At 38.7% G+C, this 23,477-nt stretch overlaps 1 protein-coding gene and 1 non-coding gene across 2 annotated transcripts; one reads left to right on the top strand and one right to left on the bottom strand.

Annotated features, from left to right (window-relative positions):
• The first annotated feature begins 19 nt into the window (after positions 1-19).
• On the top strand, positions 20-18,171 carry LOC140180337 (uncharacterized). Its single transcript, XM_072220841.1, has 4 exons — positions 20-418; positions 7,807-8,647; positions 15,215-16,373; positions 17,530-18,171. Exons 1-4 carry the CDS (start codon positions 404-406, stop codon positions 17,687-17,689), a joined length of 2,175 nt encoding a protein of 724 aa, XP_072076942.1. The 5' UTR covers positions 20-403; the 3' UTR covers positions 17,690-18,171.
• Positions 18,172-21,677: 3,506 nt separating this feature from the next.
• Positions 21,678-21,785, bottom strand: LOC112761272 (small nucleolar RNA R71). The gene has a single exon (XR_003181674.1). It is a non-coding gene; the product is annotated as a small nucleolar RNA R71 (small nucleolar RNA).
• Positions 21,786-23,477: the final 1,692 nt, after the last annotated feature.

Genomic DNA, 23,477 nt, shown 5'->3' on the forward strand with positions numbered 1-23,477 from the left:
TATCGATTGTTTGGTGTAGACAGGAACCCTACATGGCCACTCGCGGGCGAGGTCGGGCACGTACCCGGGAAAGTAGGAATGAGCAACCAGTTGATAATCATGCCGAATTCATGGCGGCAATGGCGAATCTTGCTAATACCATGGAAGCTAATGCTACTGCGACTCTGCAAGCTGTGCAGAGGTTAGGCCAACCGGCGGGGAATGGCAATGGAAACGGAGAAGAAAATGCCAATGATAATGCTAAGGGTAACGGCGATAACACAGAAGGAGTTCCGATGACCTTGGCGACGTTCCTCAAGGTTCATCCGCCAATTTTCTGAGGATCCACAAATCCTACTGAAGCAGATCACTGGTTCCAAGCCATGGAGCGTGCTTTATGTAACGACCCAACTTCCAGAACGTCATGATCGTACCGAAGGTAAGGCGTTACCAACCTGCTTTCCTTTATTAACTATTTACTATTGAGCCTTTAGTTCGATATCGCGATTCAGTTTTATGGAAAATTCTAGAAAAAAATTGTTTTTATTAATTAAAATCATGTAGCAAACATCACCAAGTAATAATAATCACATAATTACTAATAATACTATCTGTCATACAAAAGATTTCAAATAAAACTTAGATACAAATCCTATCCCTCTGTATAAAATAAAAACTAAAGTAACAAGGGCGAGGGAATTCTATGAAAATAACCTAACTCAAAAACTTAACTCATAAATAAAGTCTAACAATCGCCCGCAGCTTCAAACTGAGTCTTCGAACCTGTATCACTGAAAAGGTGGAGGATTTTGGGGTGAGAACAAACCACAGTTCTCAGTAGGGAATGGGAATGCCGTAAAAGTAATGAAATAAAATACAAATAATTAACATACTCAAGGAAACTATATTTCTATCAAACCTTTTTGAAAATACTTTTGGTTTTACTTTAGCTAATTAATTACCTCCTTCAAAATATTTAAACTCAAACAAATTTTAAATATGAAACTAGTCACATTAACCATCTATCAGTCACATAATTAATTCTCAATCAAAACATCAATTCTTAATCAATTTAATACATTCACAAACTAATAGTGCAAGCAAGAGATTCAGTTCAACATACAAACAAGTCACAACAAGGCAAACAGCACAATCACAGGGAAGTACAATGAGCAAACCCAATCAAATGCAAATGCGCAAACAAGAATGATGCATGTCTACCCCTAGTGCAGGTAATGAGCTCATTTGTCGGTTACAGACCCGCTCCCGACGTTAACCGGGGTCCTTTGACCAGGTAAGGCTTTCCAGTTGGCTATACCCCTGTGTACAGGAAAAAACCCCTCTGCCACCACAGGGTCCACTGCACACAGGAAATAACACATCTGCCACTGCAGGGATGTATGCCGACACACCTTCTGTATACAGGAAATAACCCCTCTGCCACTACAGAAATGGAACAGGTGGTTACGGTACTTCTGTAGCAGGAAATAACCCCTCTGCCTTACAGAATTAAAATATGGATCTGTACCGCAGGAAAGCGTTCTCAGTGGTCGTACTACCATCTATCTGACTGCCTTTACGCAGTAGATCTTCATACAAGTATATCCGGTGTTGCCTTAACGCAACAAATGAATAAACACATCTCTTGGGTTGCCTCAAGCAACAAATGACCTTTCAACAGGTCCTCTGCTTTTTATTCTCTTTTATAATCATAAATACACAAGCGGGACAAAACCCACGTCCTTGCCAATAATTTCATAAACTGAATACCTTTCCTCAAAAAAATCATTGTAATTATCATCATAAGTTATTATTCTCGTTATTCATCTCCAGTTACATATTCTTATACAATATCTCTCTCTCTCTCTCTTTATTCAATCATGTTGTACAAACTTTACGACTTCCACTTTTGCAACCTCTTAACTCGAACCAATTTTAAAACTATTTTCTAGTTTAATTTTCTTTCAAAAGACTCAAGAAAATCATTTATTTTAAATTCGCTAAATACTTTTCAAAACATCACCCTCTTACTAAAAATAACCAAATAAAACTCTTTTTCAAGTTTACTAACTTCCCAAAGACTCAAAAACCATCTCTCTTTACCATTCAAATTCAAATATTATTATTTCACCAAACTTCTAAAAAGATCATCCTTTATTTCAAAACTAAAACATAACTCTTTTCATATTAAATCAAACTCAAAACATGTTTCTTTCTATTCTTAATAAATCAACTCAAAACGGAATCCTTTTCGTAATAAATCCATCTTAAACATAATATTTTTTCCCAATGAATAAAACCGAAAAGCATAATTCACTTCTTTTCTTAGTAAATCAGAATCAAATAATATAATTTCCCAAATCCAAACATTTTAAAATAATATTTCAAACAAAGCCTCAGATTTTATAAAATTTCGGCAGCACCTCCCCTAAAACTCGGACTTAGCCACCCTTACGGGTTCCCTCTTTCTCAACTATTCATCTGCCTTTTCTCAACAAGTATCAAATAAAAGGTTCTCAATCAATCAGAAAATCCACAATTCGCAATTTCCACATAATCCATCATCAATCCAACTTCAAACTCATTAATTCATAAATTATGTTAACCAAAAGACTAACAGTTCCTCATTCCCAAATATCCAAACACCTTATCACCCAACTTAACCAGAATTTTAGCAACATTGACACCAAAACACACAAAAATACGTATTATTCACAAAATCTTGGTTCTCCTATAATCAACTATTATGTTCACCCAAGAATTTAGCTTCATATAGTTTCCAATTATTATAAATTATCTTTATACTTTTAAAATAACTGCATTAGTTTACAATTTAGATTTTAAGGAATTAAATTAACAATTGATTTATGATCTCTTTACAATTCACAAGTTCAAACTAGCTTATCAACAACTAATTCAACATCCAATGTATTGCCTACAAGCAAAATCAGAATCTCCAGCAAACGTTCACCAAGCAATCCTCAATTCACATATTACTATAATCAAAGCACAAACATAACGTACTCATAGCTAGCCTAACTAATTAGGATTAAGTAAAATAAGCAAACCACTGATCATTACCATAACAACCACAAAAGTAGTCACAGTTCACAGCCACAGCCAGAATCAATAAATCATGACACAGAAAATTAGTCCAGCCTTTACACAATTATTTATATACTCTTAAAGTTACTATATTATTTTAGAAAATCAGGTTCTCAAGACAGTTTAATCCTTTAAGTTCTAATCCTTCAATAACCACCAAAATGAATTTCAGCCAGTCACAAGTCAAATTCACAGTCATTCATATATATCAGATAAATAAAATCAACAGCAAGCACTTATTCTCAATAATTAGAATATAGCCACAACTCAACCAATTTAGCATAATCACATAAAATCAGAATTTTCAACAATTACATCAAAATCAGAAAACTAATATCAATCATAGCCTCAACCAGAATTAATCTTATCAATTAATCAATCACTCACAACAAAAACACCCAATGATATTCATAGCCACACTCTAAAATCAATAAATTAATTGAAATACTAGAAAATCATCTCAATACCAAACTTAATCCAAATTTCACAATCTCAAATCAATCAAGCTTATTTCTATCAATTAATCATAATTATGAATTATTTGCAATTACTCACTAAACTCATTGGCATTCATAAGTTAAAACTATTAATTTTGAAATAAATCCCCTACCTCAATGTCGCATTAACAAGGTAATCAAACCAAACAGCAGCCCCGATGACATTTTTTATATGAGTTCTCTTCCTCCAGCAACAAGACAGCATCTCAGAACTTACGTAGCAGAATCAGAATCATTAAGGGCAGCTCCAACATTGGTTCCCAGTGACCCCAACAACAACACCCATGGTGGCAGAGGTTCTGGTACTGCAAAAATCAAAAGCAGAGGCAGAACAAAGGACAACGGTGAGCAGGAACTAGCACGAATTGCATCTGAATCAAAACAGCAACTTCGGCAGTCTCAACTAATACCAGCAGCAGACTTTACTCATGGTGATGGCGACCACTAAGACAACAGCGACGGCTCACGGTGGTGGCGACGGATCCTGGCCGTGGTGATGGTACGACAGTGCGAACAGCATCCACCCTTCTCTCTCGGACGCACAGGTTCGGCCATGTCTCTCTCTCCTAACGGTCTTGACAACGACGGACCCCAAGTTGGTGGCAGAAAGTTTGATGGCATTTGGCCTCTGCAGCGACGGTAGCGAAACGCTGGTGATGGCGGGTCGGACAGTGGCTGGACGACGATGTGGCGCAGCTCCCTTCTCTTCCTCTCGGTGCTGCTCCTTGCCTCGGCTCTGGTCTTCCCCCGCAACGGTGTTTGCGACTGATGACAAGTCATCTTAGCCTATTTTAACTAGCCTTTTTCTTTCGTTTTCAATTGAATTATGCACTTTCTTGAGCCATAAGCAAGCCAATTGGGTAGATTTTCATGTTTCCCTTGATTGAACCAACCATATATGAATTCATGCCATTTCATGAGGTTTTGTGCTATATTTGTTGCATATTAAGAAAGAATGAAGATCTCATGATTTTGAGCATAGCTTTGATTAGTTTGGTTGATTAATGATAGGTGAAGAAAGCTTGGAGAAAGGTTGAAGCAAAGAGGAATGGCTAGGAGTGAAGAGAGGACAATGGAATAAGTGAAATTGAACCATGAAGCAAAAGGTTGGACCTAAAGTTAGCCTCAAAGTTAGACCCCTAACTTGAAGGCTAACGTTAGGCATGAAGAATTCTCCCTGGGCTCCCCACGTTTGAGCCAACGTTAGCCCCCTAACTTGGAGGCTAACGTTGGCAAGAGAAACTTCCTCCCTGGCCATCCAACGTTGGTGCCAACGTTAGGGGTCTAACTTTGACACTAACGTTGGCACATGAATTACAAAGGGGGAAGGAGCCAACGTTTGCGCCAACGTTAGCCCCCTAACTTGGAGGCTAACGTTGGCGCCACACACCACAAGGCATACAAGGGGTATACTTCCAACAAGAATAACTTGAGCTACAGAGCTCCAAATGAGGTGATTCAAGAAGCATTGGAAAGTAGGAATCAAGAGCGTTCCAAACATATATGGCACTGCATGGTGGACACTAAAATTGAGGGAGAAAACTGCCCCGCAATGTGCATAAACGAACATGGTGGCAACCTGCAGTGAGGCCAACTGACCTCTGCACCTTCAAAGGAGTATAACTCGAGCTGTAGAGCTCCAAATAATGTGCTCCCAACGGCATTGGAAAGTAGACATCCAGGGCTTTCCAACAATGTATAATAGGATGGGGTGGACAATACATTTGAGCCTCCAGAACTGGCGTTTTCGCCAACGTTTGAGGGCTAACGTTACCTCAAACGCTGCACACCAAAGCCAGCGACCATGCCCTCTTCAAATGATCATAACTTGAGTTGTAGATGTCCAATTGAAGTGATTCCAAGTGGGTTAGAAAGCTGACATTCAGAGCTTTCCAACCATATATGATAGTCTATATTGGGCATAAAATTGGCAACATGACAAGAGGACAAAGTTGGCCCCATAAATGTGCATAAGGGAGGCCAACGTTAGGGTCAAAGTTAGACCCCTAACGTTGGCACCAACGTCCAAACCTGAAAAATGTGCCAACTGATATGAAAAGTTGGAGCCAAAGTTAGACCCCTAACTTTGGCTCAAACTTTTGGTCCAACTTTTGCTAACCTCAAAACCGGTTCAATTGGTTCACTTCGGTTCTTCTCCAAACTTCAAGAGCAATCAACCAAGGCATCTTTCAACCCAATTCCACCAAGAGCAAAGGCCCATGATCATCACTCAAAGGCACAAGAAATAGATAAAATAGGAATTTCATTTAATTGTAATTTATTTTTAATTTCATTTCCATTTTGTAAAGCCTATATAAGGCATCATTTTCATATTTGTGAGGAGGCTGGCTCCACTAGGGAGCATTAGGATTTGAGAGCTCTCTCTTAGTTTTCAATTTCGTTTTGAATCTTGGGTTGAGAATTGAAGAAATTCTGTTTCAATCTCCCTTTGAGATTTCTCTTTGTTTTGCTTGTCTGCATAATTTCAGAAATTGGGATTTGAATCAAAGTTTTCATTTACTGCTTCCATCTTCATTTCTTCTTCAATCTGTCTGCTGTTGAATCAAGGAAGGGCTTGAGATCTAGACTCGTTTTCTAGTCTCTTTGATTCCCTGAGATCTTCAATTTTATTTTGCAATTAAGCTGAGAATCTGAGCGTTCCTTAATTCACTGCACTTCACAATTTAAATTCTGTTTTAATTCCTAGCATCCAATTTCCTTTATTCTTCCTGCAATTTACATTTCCAGTTGCTTGATCTATTGCTCTCTTTAATTTCCAACACCCCAGTCCCTTTACATTTAATGCAATTTACATTTCTTGCAATTTAAGTTTCTGCAATTTACTTTTCTTGCACTTTAAGTTTCTGCACATTTATTTTCTGCAACTTTAAATTCTCTGCATTTTACATTCTGCTCTCAAAATTTCACCCAACCACTCAATGTTAGCTTGACTAAACTAATCACCCACTAAAATTGCTTGATCCATCAATCCCTGTGGGATCGACCTCACTCCCGTGAGTTTTTATTACTTGATGCGACCCGGTGCACTTGCCGGTTAGATTTGTGTGTTTTGGGAGAAATTTATTTTTCCTCCAAAATATCTCATCAGCGACTAGACGGATCGGCAGTGATGCGAGCTTGTGGCTCCATGAACAGGATGGCGTCGTGATGCAGCTCGATGGCGAGGCGTGGCGGCAGCAGCTCTTCCCTCCAGTTCGACGATGAGGCGACGGCGGCACTGGGACGTTGGCGCGGCGGCGAGGCGTGGGTCGATCTCTCCCTGTTTCGAGAGCTCTCTCCTTGCTCAGATCACCCCTCGCCTCTGCTAGCAACGGCGGCGACAGTGGCAGTGGCACCCACCGCGCCGCCTCCCTCTTCTCCCCCCTCTCCTTCCTCGGTCCCCCTTTTCTTTCTATTCCCGTTTTTTTTCCTTTGGCTCAGGGAACCGTGTGTGTGTGTGTTTTGGATAGGGCTGCATAGCTGCTGCTGAGTCTTGGGGAAGAGGGTAGCTGGGTTAGGGTTTCTCGGATTTGGGAATTAGGGTTTCTGATTCAATTTGGAAATTTAGGTTTAGGAATTAGGGATTTTATAAAAGAATATGGATAGATATGAATAGTTATTTTGATAAAATTGAAGGGTAGAGTAATTTTAAAATCAAATATACTCTATTAAAAATATTTAGGAACATTATTTATCATCATATTGCTAAGTTCAATCAATTATTTCTAATTTAAAATATAAAATAAATATATTAATCACATTTTTATAAAATATGGTTTAGCTCAATATTAATTATTCAAATTAAAGGATATAACTTTTCTTTGTTTTTATATCTCCGAAACTTTAATTTCAATTTATAAAATAACCAATTATAATAAATATTGTACATAAATTTAATTGACGTAGAATTAAAGTATTTATAAATATCAATCTAATCATTTCTAATAAAATAATTTCTAGGAGTTCAAATTAATAACATAATTCATTCAAAATAGAATTTATTTAAATTAAATTATACATTTCTTCTTATTTTTCAATTATCAAAATTATAATTTCAGTTGTACCAAATATCTAATAAAGATTATATGAAAATTCTAATTAATTTAAACTCCAACTATGATGAAACTCTATTTAATTACCTTTAGTAAAATAATTTTCTTAAAATAAAATTATCAACAAATAAAATAAATCACAAATGACTAATTATTTGATTTTCAAAAACTAGGGTTGTTACACTTTACAGGCGCAGCATGTTTCTCTCAATCAGTATGTCGAGTTTGCCGCTTACCAGCTAGCGGGAGAGGCCCAGCCCTGGTGGCAAACAGAGTGTCGCTTGCTACAACTTCAGAATGCCGACATTCCATGGGAGGTGTTTCAAACGGTCTTCTATAAGAATTATTTCCCCGAGTCTTCAAGAAAAGCAAAGGAGATAGAACTGATGCAGCTAAAGCAAGGTTCCATGTCTGTGGCAGATTACACTAGCAAGTTTGAGGAACTCTGTAGGTTTTCTAGGATATGTCAAGGTACCCCGGAGACTTATGAGAGCTGGAAGTGCATTAAGTACCAGAGGGGTTTAAGGGATAGCATTATGACTGCTGTGGCACCTATAGAGATCCGAGTCTTCTCTGACTTAGTGAACAAGGCTAGAGTAGTGGAAGAGTATGCCAAGACTGTGGCGGCATGCAAGGACACTCATGGAGGGAGCTCTAGTTGGAGGCGTGGCAAGTACTTCCATCCTAGAGGTCAAAGCTTCAAAAGAGGAGGATATGCGCCTCAAGGTCAAGGAGGTTTCAGGAAGAAAACTCAGACTCATTTTCAGTATGCTAAGGGGAGAGGAAATCAGAGTAAGAATTCTCCGGATTTGACTTGTGTACGTTGTGGGCATTTCTATCCTTATGACTCATGCAAAATTGGTTTAGGTGGTTGTTTCAATTGTGGGTTGCCTGGTCATATTGTGAGGGATTGCACTCATGGGTGGAACCAGAATGCGGGCCAGAATCAGCATCAAGGTCGAGTCTTTACTGTGAATGCCAAGAATGCTTCTAAGGCGGATCCGTTGATGAGAGGTATATGTCTAATTGGTGATAAATCCTTAGTTGCATTATATGATACCGGAGCTTCGCATTCATTTATTTCGTTTGCTAAAGTTGAGGAATTAGGTTTGAAAGTATCAGAGTTACCTTTTGATCTGCATGTACATACTCCGCATCAGACAATTATGACTAGGTCAGGTTGTAGACAAGTAGGTTTCAAGCTTGAGGGTAGAGACTTTGTGCATGATTTGGTCTGTTTACTAATGGTGGGGCTAGAGATGATTTTGGGGTTTGATTGGTTGTCAAAGAATCGGGTTTTGTTGGATTGCTTTGAACGGACTATTCGATTTATACCGGAAGGAGAGAATGGATCAGTGGTAGCTACGGGGTATTACCTGAACTCTGTAATGGTGCATTGTAGTGGGAAGGAGTGTCAGGGTTATATTCTGTTGGCTGCTAATGCGTTGGGTGATGCCCAGAACTTAGATCAGATACCGGTGGTTAGAGAATTTTCGGAAGTATTCCCAGAAGATATCCCTGAGTTTCCACCTCAAAGGGAAATTGAATTTGCGATCAAATTGGTGCCGGGAGCCAGACCAGTGTCGATTGCACTATATATAATGGCTCCGATAGAGCTGACAGAGTTAAAGACTCAGTTGGAAGAGCTTCTGAACAAGAGGTTCATTCGACTGAGTGTATCACCATGGGGAGCGCCAATTTTATTGGTGAAGAAGAAGGATGGAGGAATGCGCTTGTGCATGGACTACCGACAGTTAAACAAAGTGACAGTGAAGAACAAGTACCCGCTGCCAAGAATAGATGACTTGATGGATCAACTGCAAGGAGCTGGAGTGTTTTCCAAGATAGATTTGAGATCCGGTTACCATCAGATAAGGGTGAAAGAGGATGATATCCGTAAGGCTGCATTCAGGACTGATACGTAAAAATTAATAAATTTCACATATTTACCGGCAAGTATACCGGATCGTATCAAGTAGTAAAACTCACCTAGAGTGAGGTCGATCCCACGAGGATTAACGGATTAAGTAATCAATAGTAAATTGATTATTCTAGTTAGACAATCATTTTGGAGTGATGAGCAAACAACAGGAAGTGTAAATGACATGAAGATAAAGGAAAGCAATAAATTTCAGGGAAAATAAATGACATGAATGTAAAGTACTGGAAAGTAAAATTGTAAGAAAGTAAAGAACATCAAAGTAAAGTGCAGGGGAAATAAAATGCTGGAAAGTAAAGTACAAGGAAGTAAAAATTGTAAGAAAGTAAATGACGGAAAGTAAAATGGAAAGCATAAGGGATTAGAGATGTTGATTCCTCATGAATTAATGGGTCTCACTCCTTCTCAATCATGTAAAGTAGATCCATGGCGGATTATGAGTTATTAAACCCCAATCTCTTGGTGATTTAATTTCTCTTCACATAATCAATTGCCAATCTCTTGATCTAATTGCTCATGAGAAGAGGTGAAGTTCAATTTCTAATCCAAAAGCCACACAACCCTCAAGACCTCAACTCAAAGAGGTTATATGTCACGTACCAACTAAGAGTGTGTTGATGAGGAGGATTATGAGAGAAGAGCCTCAAACTGAATTCCATGATTCCTCTCTCGAGGCTCACATGAAATTCAAGTAGACTTAATCCCCCTCTCGGTGGTGATTGAATCTTTGAAGCACAAAAGCTCTTCCTTAGAAAAACAAACATGAATCCTATGATCCCTCTCTCAAGGTTCACAATAGAATTCTAATAGATCCAAGGATCTTTGAAGAACAAAACTCTCTTGCAAGGATTCTAATAGATATCCAAGTATGAAGATAGAGTGAAGAAGAGAAGGAGAAATAAACATCAATTCAATCAAAATTGAAACAGAGCTCCTTTCCCAAATGCAAAGGAAATTAAGTGATCATTGCTCTCAAATGAAAACTAATAAAGAGTGAGAATTCAAAACAGAAATTGAAAATTCAAGAATTCATAAATGAAAATTACAAAGTAAACTAAACTATTACTAAGGAAGAAGAAAAGAGGAAGGGAAGAAGAGTGTACGAAAGGGAGGGGTCCAAAGACCCACTCCCAATGGAGTGTGCCAATGAAGTGTGTGTGTGATCTCCTAACAATTTTCATCCCCCTTAATTCTATGAAACTATGGCCTTTATATAGGCTTTCCTAAATTACAAATTGAAATGAAATTAAAAGAAAATTACAAACAAAATGAAAATTAACTATTCTAGATGATTCTTGTGGCCTTGATTGGTTGAGATTTATGGGCTTTGCTTGCTTGAGGTTGGATTAGCTAGCTTCTAAATGAAATTGCAGCACCAAGTTGAAAACAGAGAGCTTGTGCGCATGTCTTGGCAATTTTGGCCCAATGGAGCACGTTTTTGGCCAACACGCCTATGTTAATGCACGTTGGCAACGTGCTAGTGAATTTCCTGGGCTGGGGCTTGGTGATAGGCGTTGCCAGCCCAAGTTATTGCCAGCAACGTGACCTTCTTCTTCTTGGATTCAAGATTTGATGCTTAAAGTTGCCTATGGTTTGAGCTTTAATCTTCTGCTTTAATATAAACTATTATACATGGTTGGAAAGCTCTGAATGTCAGATTTCCAACGCAACTAGATGCACCTCAATTGGATCTCTCTAGCTCAAGTTATGCTCCATTGAAGAGGGTAAGGTCAGCCTGCCAAAATCGCAGGCGTTTTTGGTGAACATGCCTTTGTTTCCAGCGTTGCCAACGTGCTCAGATTCTGAAGCTCTAAATGAAGCCGGCTTTTGAAGCTTCAAATGAATGCCAAACCCATACTATGATATATCGTTGGAAAGATCTGAATGTCTACTTTCCAATGCCATTGATATTTCATCATTTAAAGCTCTAGAGCTCAAGATATACTCTATGGAAGATGAAGAGGTCATCTGGCCTTACTACAGGTTGATACCATGTTCATCTATGCACTTTCGGGCCATGTTTCTCCCTCAAATTTAGTGTCCTTCATGTAGTGTCATATATGGTTGGAAAGCTCTTGATGTCTACTTTCCAATGCAGCTGAAATCACTTCATTTGGATTTTTGTAGCTCAAGTTATGTATCCTTGAAGAAGGTAAGGTCAAGCTGCCTTGGTTGGGGCGTTTTTACCAAACACGCTAGTGCCAACGTGCTAGTGAACTCCCCTAGCCCAAATTCTTGGCCTTGGCGTTGTTGCTGGAGTTTCCAAGGAACACGCTAATTCATCCCTTGCCTTGGCAACACTCTCGAGCTTCCTTGGCTCATTCATGCTTCCTTGAGTTTCAATCTTCATGTTCTTGTTTTTGGGGCCTAAAGATGACTCTGATTTGAGCTTCAATTTCATGCTTCACTATAGACTATTATATATCGTTGGAAAGCTCTGAATGTTATCTTTACAATGCAACTAGGGACATCTCAATTGAATCTTCCTAGCTCAAGTTATGCATCCTTGAAGGAGGAAAGGTCAGGCTGCCAACTTTGCTGGAGTTGTTGGTGAAGTTGCCTTCAAACACTCTAGTGCCAATGTACTAGTGACTCCCTGCTTGCCTTGGCCTTGGCGTTGTTGTTGGCATTGTTGATGAACACGCCAGTTCATCATCTTCTTGGCAACGCTCTTCGAGCTCTTCCTTGCTTTGCTCCAAGATCCTGGCGTTGTTGCTAGCGTTGTCAAGGAACACGCTAGCCTTCTCCCAAGTTGGCAACGTGCACTCTACCTTCCAAGAAGCCAAATTCTTGCAAGGGTGTTCATACTCTTCCTGGAGTTAAGTCTCAATGGCGTTGCTAACTTGAATTTGGAGTTGGCAACACCGTCAACTTCTTCCTCCTAGCTCCAGGCTCTTTGCTTCTCCTATCATCAACCAAACACATGCATCAAAGCCTTGCTAAATCACAAGATTTTGCATCATTCATAACATCAAACAATTCTTGCATAAATCTCATGAAAATGCACATTATTAACAATGTTTGATTGTATCAAGGCATGCATACAATTCTCATCCAAATACTTGCTTATTGTCTAAAAAAATGCATGAAAGCAACCTAAAGCATACAAAAAATGGCTAGTAAAACTAGCCAAGATGCCCTGGCATCAAGGACACGCTATGGACATTACAAGTTTACGGTAATGTCCTTCGGGTTAACGAATGCAACTGCTGTCTTCATGGATTACATGAACAGAGTGTTTCGTTTCTTTTTGGACAAATTCGTAGTGATTTTCATAGATGATGTCTTAGTTTATTATAAGATAGTGAAAGAGCATGAAGAGCACTTGAGGATTGTGCTACAAATCCTAAAGGAGCGGAAGTTGTACGCTAAGTTGTCGAAGTGTGAGTTTTGGAAGGAGGAAGTGAAGTTCTTAGGCCACGTGGTGAGCAAAGGAGGAATAACTGTAGATCCTTCTAAGGTAGAAGCGGTGATGGAGTGGGAAAGACCGACGACGGTGACAGAAGTAAGAAGCTTCTTAGGCTTAGCAGGATATTACCGAAGATTCATTGAAGGATTTTCCCCGATTGCATTACCGATCACGAAGTTAACAAGGAAAGAAGTGCTATTCATGTGGACGTCGAAGTGTGAAGAGAGTTTTCAAACGTTGAAGCGGAAGTTAACTTCACCGCCAGTTTTGATTTTGCTGGAACCGCACGAACCATTTGAAGTATATTGTGATGCATCACTGAAAGGTTTGGGTTGCGTGTTGATGCAACATCAGAATGTGGTGGCTTATGCATCGCGTCAGCTAGGATCGAATGAGGTGAATTACCCCACTCATGACTTGGAATTAGCAACGATTGTGTTTGCATTGAAGATTTGGAGACACCACTTGTATAGAGTGAGGTTTAGCCTCTTTTCTGATTATAAGAGTCTCAACTACATCTTTGATCAGAAAGAGCTAAATATGCGTCAGAAGAGGTGGATGGAGTTACTGAAGGATTATAATTTTGAGCTGAGTTATCATCCTAGAAAGGCGAATGTGGTACCAGACGCTTTGAGTCGGAAGTCCTTGACAATAGCTCAGATGAGGATCAAGGAGGAGGAGCTATTAGATAAGTTTGTTGATCTTAAGCTGGATATTGGTGAAGTTGCCGGGAGAGCTTGTTTGAACCAGTTACAAGGGCTCAGTGATAAACCCATTTGTAGGGTTTATCTTGTGCTTGATTTAGGGGATTTTATCACCTTTTACCCACATTTATTCAATGAAATAGCATGGTTTCATGATTGTTTCACCTACTCGTGGATTGCGAAATGCTCCAGGGACGCGTACGCACACTGTGCGCGTACGCGCCGAAAGTCGCACATGATTTTTAAAGAAGAACTCGTGCCTGGCAATTTTGGAGGGTTTCTGGCCCCACTTGGAGCTGAGTTTTTGGCGGGAAAAGCTTTAAAAGACCAAGGATTGAAGGGGAATTGATCATTCACACTTAGCATCATTTTACATACATTAGGATTAGTTTAGAGTAGTTTCTAGAGAGAGAAGCTCTCACTTCTCTCTAGGATTAGGAGTAGGTTAGATCTAGATTAGGAATTCTTAGATCTAGGTTAATTTCATGCTTTGATTTACTTTTCCTTTTGCAATTCTTCTTCTTCTACCTTTCCTCTCTCTAGTTTTGCATTTAATTCTTGTAATCCTTTACTTTTATGTTGATGCACTTTTGTTCTTTTATTTCTCTTTAATGCAATTTATGTTTTCATGTTCCTTTATTGTTCATTTGATTTGTTGTTGTTTAATTTCTTGCAATTGAGTAGTGTAGATTTACATTCCTTGCAATTTTACTATGCTTTCCTTTTATGCCTTCCAAGTGTTTGATAAAATGCTTGGTTGGATTTTAGAGTAGATTTTAGTGCTCTTAGATTGGGAAGGTAACTTAGGAACTCTTGAGTTGCTAATGTCCATGTGATTGATGATTGGGAGCCATTAACTCTAGATCTCACTAATTGATTTAGTGGAGAACTAGGACTTATGGACTTGGATTGACATATCTCACTTGACTTTCCTCTACTATTAGTTAGGGGTTAACTTAGTGGGGTTGGTCCTTGCCAATTCTCATGTTGTGGTTAGTGATTAGGATAGAGATCCTTGACCACCAACCTTTGCCAATACTTTTTTAGTTATTAGTTTATTTTCATTGCCATTTACAATTCATGTCTCTTATCCCAAAAAACCCCAAAACATACCTCATAACCAATAACAAGACACTTTATTGCAATTCCTAGGGAGAACGACCCGAGGTTTAAATACTTCGGTTTATAGATTTTAGGGGTTTGTACTTGTGACAAACAAATTTTTGTATGAAAGGATTATTGTTGGTTTAGAAACTATACTTGCAACGAGAATTCATTTGTGAATTCTAAACCACACAAAAGTCCTTCTCATCAAAATGGCGCCGTTGCCGAGGAATTGCAATGGTGTTGTGTTATTGGTTATTGTATATATGTGAATATTGTGAATATGTTTATCTTTTTCTTCTTTGTTAGTCCTTGCTAGTTTTAGGATTTGTTTTCCTTTGTTTCTTATTTGATTTTATTTTCATTTTCTCTTGCTATCATGAATTCTCACTTTGGCTATGAGTTTGGTTCTCACTATGTTGTAGGAAATGAGGACTATAAGGAGAATGTGTATCAAGGATGGGATGACCAAAGGTGGGAGGAGCCATATGCATATGATCAATCTTCATGGCAACAACCTCCACCAATGCACTATGAAGAAGAGCCATTCTATGATGCATACCAACCTAATGGCTATGGTGAATCTCCTTGTGACTTTCAAGAACCACCACCATATACCTATGAGTCATATCCTCAACATGAACCTCAACCATACTCACAAGCCTCTTTTCACCAAACACCTCCATATGACCTTGACTCATTTCCACCCTACCAACCACCTTTTGAACCATATGAGCCATACATGGAACCACCATTCCAATATCAATACTCCCAAGAGCCACCTCAATATACACCACCATTATCTTACCAAGAAGAACCACCTTCCTATTATGAACCCTTTTTCCAAGACAATGAACCCTCCTATCCACCCCAATCCTCAATGGATGAAATCCTTAGTCTTATACTTCAAGGGCAAGGAGAAATGCAAAGGGAGACACTAGAATTTGTGGCTACTTTGACCAAGGTGGTAAGTACCTTAGCCTCCCAATACTTGAGCACTCAAAGCACTCCCACGGTCACATGTGGAGAATCAATTGAAAAGCATAAGGAGAGATTGGAAACTCCGGTGGAAATTGAGGGATGTTATTTTGTATTAGAGCAATTGGAGGAGCCTATGATCATTGAAGAAGAGGAAGAAGTGGTTGAAGACTTAGGAGATGCGGAACCTCCATGGAAACCTAGAGTTGAAAAGAACCTCTCCAAGAAGAGTGAATTTGATGTTGAGGAGGAATGTGCACAACCTCCGAGGCATATTCCATATGAAGACTTGGAAGAAATGGAGCAAAAATTGAGTTCCCTTGGAGATGAAGACCATGCATCCAATCTTCTTGGTGGTGAATCCTTTGAATTCGAAGAACCTTCTCCCAATGAGATAGAAAGCGATGTGGAGGTAGATTTCTCTCAACCTCCCATTTATGATTTGAGTGATGGGGAAGAGTTAGATGAAATTGATGAACAAAGGATTGGAAGTGAAGAAGCTTATGAAGAGGTGGAAGTGGTCAAGGAAGAACATAAGGGAGTAGAGCTTGTAAGGACATTGGAGATACCTCTCCCCAAGCCACCACCATCCATTATTTCATTCAAGTGGGTAAATTCCTTGTACTCAAGCTTTATTATTCCCCTTGAATATGGTTTTCTTGAGATGGATGATCAACTTAGACATATTTATGGCTTTAAGAGTAAAAGGGATATGACCAGTGGTTGGAAACATTATTCTAGGCTCATTATAGTTGCATGTTCAAAGTTTAATTGCAAGGTTTGGTCTAGAGCTAGATTGTTTGGGTCTAGGAGAATGTTTGGTCACTTTATTGAGAATTCTAAGGTCATGCCACCCAATTGAACTCATGAGGATCAATTAGAAGATGGGTGCCAAAACAAAGTGTGGGATCCCGGATCGCACAAGGAGAATCAAATTTGGGAGCCCGTGGTTTGTGAAGAACTCCATCAAAGCTTGAAGATATTAAAATTAAAGAATGGAGCTTATTAGAGACTCAAGCATTGGTGGATGTTCAAAGATAGCTTCAAGCACAAGCCACCTTGATGAGGAGCTCCCCATAAGTCCAACTTAAGGATAATAAATAAAAGTGCTAGGTGGGAGACACCCCACCATGGTAAAATCTTTCTTTTTTTTTCCTCTTTTGCATATATTGGTTAAAAAAGTTTAATCTCATGTTTTTGGTTGATTTGTTGAGTATAATTGGTAGTTTAGTATGTTAAATAAGATTTTATGGTGTTTTGGTAGCTGTTTGGAGGTTTGGAATGCTTGGATTGGTGCAAAAACATAGAAAAAATTTTGAAAAACAGAGCACCATCCGCGCGTACGCGCACTGCGCGCGTATGCGTGCATTAAGCATTTTCACCTACCCACGTGGACGCGCCATGTAGCGTACGCGTGGATTGAGAAATTCCACCCCCAAGCCAAAAACCCGAGAGTTGTGCGAATGCTGTGCTATCATTGTGCCTTTCGCACAAACCAACTCACGCGTACGCGCACATGACGCGTACGTGCCACTCTTGAAATAAGCCATCAACGTGGACGCGCCATGTACGCGTATGCATCGCGTCCGTTGCACCACCATCTGCGCGCGTGATGAGCGGATAATTTATACGCTTTTTGGCGTTATTTTTAGTATGTTTTTAGTAGAATCTAGTTACTTTTAGGGATGTTTTCATTAGTTTTTATGTTAAATTCACATTTTTGGACTTTACTATGAGTTTGTGTGTTTTTCTGTGATTTCAGGTATTTTCTGGCTGAAATTGAGGGACTTGAGCAAAAATCAGATTCAGAGGTTGAAGAAGGACTGCTGATGCTGTTGGATTCTGACCTCCCTGCACTCAAAATGGATTTTCTGGAGCTACAGAACTCAAAATGGCGCGATTTTAATTGCATTGGAAAGTAGACATCTAGGGCTTTCCAGAAATATATAATAGTCCATACTTTGCCCAAGTTTAGACGACGCAAACTGGCGTTCAACTCCAGCTCTCTGCCCAATTCTGGCGTCCAGCGCCAGAAACAAGTTGCAAAGTGGAGTTCAACGCCCAAACTGGCACAAAAGCTGGCGTTCAACTCCAAGAATGACCTCTCCATATGTAGACTTCAAGCTCAGCCCAAGCACACACCAAGTTGGCCCCGAAAGTGGATTTATGCATCAATTACTTACTTCTGTAAACCCTAGTGACTAGTTTATTATAAATAGAACTTTTTATCATTGTATTCGTAGTCTTGGTTACTCTGGCTCCCCTCTGGGGCCGAGAACAATGAACTCCATTATCACTTATGTATTTTCAATGGTAGAGTTTCTGCGCTCCATAGATTAAGGTGTGGAGCTCTGCTGTTCCTCAAGGATTAGTGCAAAGTACTACTATTTTCTATTCAATTAAACTTATTCAGTTTCTAAGATATTCATTCGCACTTCAACCTGAATGTGATGAACGTGACAATCATCATCATTCCCTATGAATACGTGCCTGACAACCACTTCCGTTCTACATTAGATTGAATGAGTATCTCTTAGATCTCTTAATCAGAATCTTCGTGGTATAAGCTAGATTGATGGCGGTATTCATGAGAGTCCGGAAAGTCTAAACCTTGTCCGTGGTATTCCGAGTAGGACTCTGGGACTGAATGACTGTGACAAACTCCAAACTCGCGAGTGCTAGGCATAGTGACAGACGCAAAAGGATAGTAAATTCTATTCCAGTATGATCGAGAACCTCCAAGATGATTAGCCATGCAGTGACAGCGCATCGGACCATTTTCACAGAGAGGAATAGGATGCAACCAACGACAAGGGTGATGCCTCCAGACGATTAGCCGTGCTGTGACAGAGCATTTGGACCATTTTCCCGAGAGGATTGAAAGTAGCCATTGGCACCGGTGACATCCTTACACAAAGTCATCCATAGAAAGGAGTAAGACTGATTGGATGAAGACAGCAGGAAAGCAGGGGTTCAGAGGAATGAATGCATCTCCATACGCTTATCTGAAATTCTCACCAATGATTTACATAAGTATTTCTATCCTTATTTTAGTATTAATTTCGAAAACTCCATAACTATTTTATATCTGCCTGACTGAGATTTACAAGGTGACCATAGCTTGCTTCATACCAACAATCTCCGTGTGATCGACCCTTACTCACGTAAGGTTTATTACTTGGACGACCCAGTTCACTTGCTGGTTAGTTATGCGAAGTTGTGAAGATATGTTTAGACCATGGTTCTGTGCATCCATTTTTGGTGCCACCGCCAGGGAATCAATTTCGAACAATAATTCACAACCTGAGTAACAATTTTGCATACCAAGTTTTTGGCGCCGTTGCCGGGGATTGTTCGAGTTTTCGGCAAGCTTTTGGTCCAGTAACATCAGTGCCAAGTTTGATCCGGCAACAACACCAAGTTTTTGGCGCCGTTGCCGGGGATTGTTCGAGTTTTCGGCAAGCTTTTGGTCCGGTAACATTAGTGCCAAGTTTGATCCAGCAACAACACCAAGTTTTTGGCGCCGTTGCCGGGGATTGTTCGAGTTTGGACAATTGACGGTTCATCTTATTGCTCAGATTGGGTAACTTTCTTTTCGTTTTCTTTTCAAAAAGTTTTCAAAAAAATTTTTCAAAAAAATCTTTCAAAAATTTCTCCTTTGTTTTCGAAAAAAAATTTTTTTTAAAAATGTTTTCAAAAAAAATTTTTTCTTCAGAATTTTTAAGAATGAATTCTAGTATTTCATAAAGCATGTTGAAGCCTGGCTGGCTGTAAAGCCATGCCTGTAGGGCATGTTAGGCGTGTCATGTCTGAGTTACATACTAAAGCTTGGCTGGCTATTAAGCCATGCCTGACCCTTTGATTGGAGCTTTAGACTAAAGAGCATAAGATTCCTGGAATTCATATTAAAAAATTTTGGAATCCTTATTCTTCTTTTTCAAAATGATTTTCGAAAAAAATTAAAAGAAAATACAAAAAAATCATAAAATCATAAAAATCAAAAATATTTTTGTGTTTCTTGTTTGAGTCTTGAGTCATGTTATAAGTTTGGTGTCAATTGCATACTCATCTTGCATTTTTTTCGAAAATTTTCATGCATTCATAGTGTTCTTCATGATCTTCAAGTTGTTCTTGGTAAGTCTTCTTGTTTGATCTTTGCATTTGCATGGTTTGTGTCTTTTCTTGTTTTTCATATGCATTCTTGAATTCTTAGTGTCTAAGCATTAAAGAATTCTAAGTTTGGTGTCTTGCATGTTTTCTTTGCATTAAAAATTTTTCAAAAATATGTTCTTGATGTTCATCATGATCTTCATAGTGTTCTTGGTGTTCATCCTAACATTCATAGCATTCTTGTATGCATTCATTGTTCTGATCCATAACTTTCATGCATTGCATCATTTTTCTTGTTTTTCTCTCTCATCATAAAAATTCAAAAATAAAAAAAAATATCTTTCCCTTTTTCTCTCTTAAAATTTCGAAAATTAGATTTGACTTTTTCAAAAATTTTTAAAATCTAGTTGTTTTTATGAGTCAAATCAAATTTTCAATTTAAAAAAATCTTATCTTTTTCAAAATCTTTTTCAAAAATCAAATCTTTTTTCAATTTGTTTTAGTTATTTTCAAAAATTTCAAAAATATTTTTCAAAAATCTTTTTCTTAATTTTACATCATATTTTCGAAAATAACATCATCAATTAATGTTTTGATTAAAAAATTTCAAGTTTGTTACTTACTTGTTAAGAAAGATTCAAACTTTAAGTTCTAGAATCATATCTTGTGATTTCTTGTGAATCAAGTCATTAATTGAGACTTTAAAAATCAAATCTTTTTCAAAAACTAATTTCTATCATATCTTTTCAAAAATATCTTCTTATCTTATCTTTTTCAAAAAAGTGATTGCAAAATATCTTTTCTAACCTCCTAACTTCTTATCTTTTCAAAATTTGTTTCAACTAACTAACTAACTTTTTGTTTGTTTCTTACCTTTTTCAAAACTACCTAACTAACTCTCTCTCTCTAATTTTCGAAAAAATCTTCCGTCTTTTTCAAAATTTCTTTTTAATTAGGCTAATTATTTTATTTTTTATTTGAATTTTCAAAAACTACTAACCTTTTTCAAAAACTATTTTCGAAAATCACTAACTCTTTTTCAAAAATTATTTTCGAAAATCCTTCTCCCTCATCTCCTTCTATTTATTTATTCATCTATTAACACTTCTCTTCATCTCACATCTCTGCTCCTATCATCACCTTGGTGTTTGGATTCTTCATTCTTCTTCACCCTTATTCCTTTTCTTCTTCTACTAACAATAAGGAACCTCTTTACTGTGACATAGAGGATTCCTCTTCTTTTCTTTTTCTCTTCTCTTTCTTATGAGAAGGGACAAAGAAAAAGGCATTCTTGTTGAAGCTGATCCAGAACCTGAAAGGACTCTGAAGAGAAAACTAAGAGAAGCTAAATTACAACAATCCAGAGACAACCTTATTAAAAATTTTGAATAAGTAAAGGAGATGGCAGCCGAACCCAACAACAATAATGCAAGGAGAATGCTTGGTGACTTTACTAAACCTAATTCCAATTTACATGGAAGAAGCATCTCCATTCCTACCATTGGAGCAAACAATTTTGAGCAAAAACCTCAGCTAGTTTCTCTGATGCAGCAGAACTGCAAATTTCATGGACTTCCATCTGAAGACCCTTTTCAGTTCTTAACTGAATTCTTGCAGATCTGTGATACTGTTAAGACTAATGGAGTAGATCCTGAAGTCTACAGGATCATGCTTTTCCCTTTTGCTATAAGAGACAGAGCTAGAATATGGTTAGACTCTCAATCCAAAGACAGCCTGAACTCTTGGGATAAGCTGGTCACGGCTTTCTTAGTCAAGTTCTTTCCTCCTCAAAAGCTGAGCAAGCTTAGAGCTGATGTTCAAACCTTCAGACAGAAAGAAGGTGAATCCCTCTATGAAGCTTGGGAAAGATACAAGCAGCTGACCAAAAAGTGTCCTTCTGACATGCTTTCAGAATGGACCATCCTGGATATATTCTATGATGGTTTATCTGAGCTATCAAAGATGTCATTGGATACTTCTGCGGGTGGATCCATTCACCTAAAGAAAACGCCTGCAGAAGCTCAAGAACTCATTGACATGGTTGCTAATAACTAGTTTATGTACACTTCTGAGAGGAATCCTGTGAGTAATGGGACGCCTATGAAGAAGGGAGTTCTTGAAATTGATACTCTGAATGCCATATTGGCTCAGAATAAAATATTGACTCAGCAAGTCAATATGATTTCTCAGAGTCTGAATGGAATGCAAGCTGCATCCAACAGTACTCAAGAGGCATCTTCTGAGGAAGAAGCTTATGATCCTGAGAACCCTGCAATAGTAGAGTTAAAATACATGGGTGAACCATATGGAAACACCTATAATCCATCATGGAAAAATCACCCAAATCTCTCATGGAAGGATCAAAAGCCTCAACAAGGCTTTAATAATGGTGGAAGAAACAGGTTTAGCAATAGCAAGCCTTTTCCATCATCCACTCAGCAACAGACAGAGAATTCTGAGCAGAATCCATCTAGCTTAGCAAATTTAGTCTCTGATCTATCTAAGGCCACTGTGAGTTTCATGAATGAAACAAGGTCTTCCATTAGAAATTTGGAAGCACAAGTGGGCCAGCTGAGTAAAAGGATCACTGAAATCCCTCCTAGTACTCTCCCAAGCAATACAGAAGAGAATCCAAAGGAGAGTGCAAGGCCATTGAATTAATTGCCATGGCCGAACCCACAAGAGAGGAGAAGGACGTGAATCCCAAGGAGGAAGACCTCCTGGGACGTCCAGTGATCAATAAGGAGCTTCCCTCTGAGGAACCTAAGGAATCTGAGACTCATCTAGAGACCATAGAGATTCCATTGAACCTCCTTATGCCATTCATGAGCTCTGATGAGTATTCCTCTTCTGAAGAGAATGAGGATGTTACTGAAGAGCAAGCTGCCAAGTTCCTTGGTGCAATCATGAAGCTAAATGCCAAATTATTTGGTATTGAAACTTGGGAAGATGAACCTCCCTTGTTCACCAATGAACTAAGTGATCTGGATCAACTGACATTACCTCAGAAGAGACAGGATCCTGGAAAGTTCATAATACCTTGTACCATAGGCACCATGATCTTTAAGGCTCGGTGTGACCTTGGTTCAAGAATAAACCTCATGCCCCTCTCTGTAATAGAGAAACTGGGAATCTATGGGGTGCAAGCTGCTAAAATCTCATTAGAGATGACAGACAATTCAAGAAAACAGGCTTATGGACAAGTAGAGGACATGTTAGTAAAGGTTGAAGGCCTTGACATCCCTGCTGATTTCATAGTCCTGGATATTGGAAAGGAAGATGATGAATCCATCATCCTAGGAAGACCTTTCCTAGCCACAGCAAGAGCTGTGATTGATGTGGACAGAGGAGAATTGATCCTTCAATTAAATAAGGACAACCTTGTGTTTACAACTCAAGGATCTCTCTCTGCATCCATGGAGAGGAAGTAGAAAAAGCTTCTCTCAAAGCAGAGTCAACCAAAGCCCCCACAGTCAAACTCTAAGTTTGGTGTTGGGAGGCCACAACCAAACTCTAAGTTTAGTGTCAAACCCCCATATCCAAACTCTAAGTTTGGTATTGGGAGGTCTCAACAAAGCTCTGCACATCTGTGAGGCTCCA

Source organism: Arachis hypogaea, chromosome 16, assembly GCF_003086295.3.
Source record: "Arachis hypogaea cultivar Tifrunner chromosome 16, arahy.Tifrunner.gnm2.J5K5, whole genome shotgun sequence".
In the NCBI taxonomy this organism is placed as follows: domain Eukaryota; kingdom Viridiplantae; phylum Streptophyta; class Magnoliopsida; order Fabales; family Fabaceae; genus Arachis; species Arachis hypogaea.

Excerpts from the sequence above, each read along its gene's own strand:
- LOC140180337 (XM_072220841.1), top strand. Across the intron at positions 8,648-15,214 it reads GGCGGATCCGTTGATGAGAG|GAAATGAGGACTATAAGGAG; the intron begins GTATATGTCTAA and ends ACTATGTTGTAG. Across the intron at positions 16,374-17,529 it reads CCATCCATTATTTCATTCAA|GTATTTTCTGGCTGAAATTG; the intron begins GTGGGTAAATTC and ends CTGTGATTTCAG.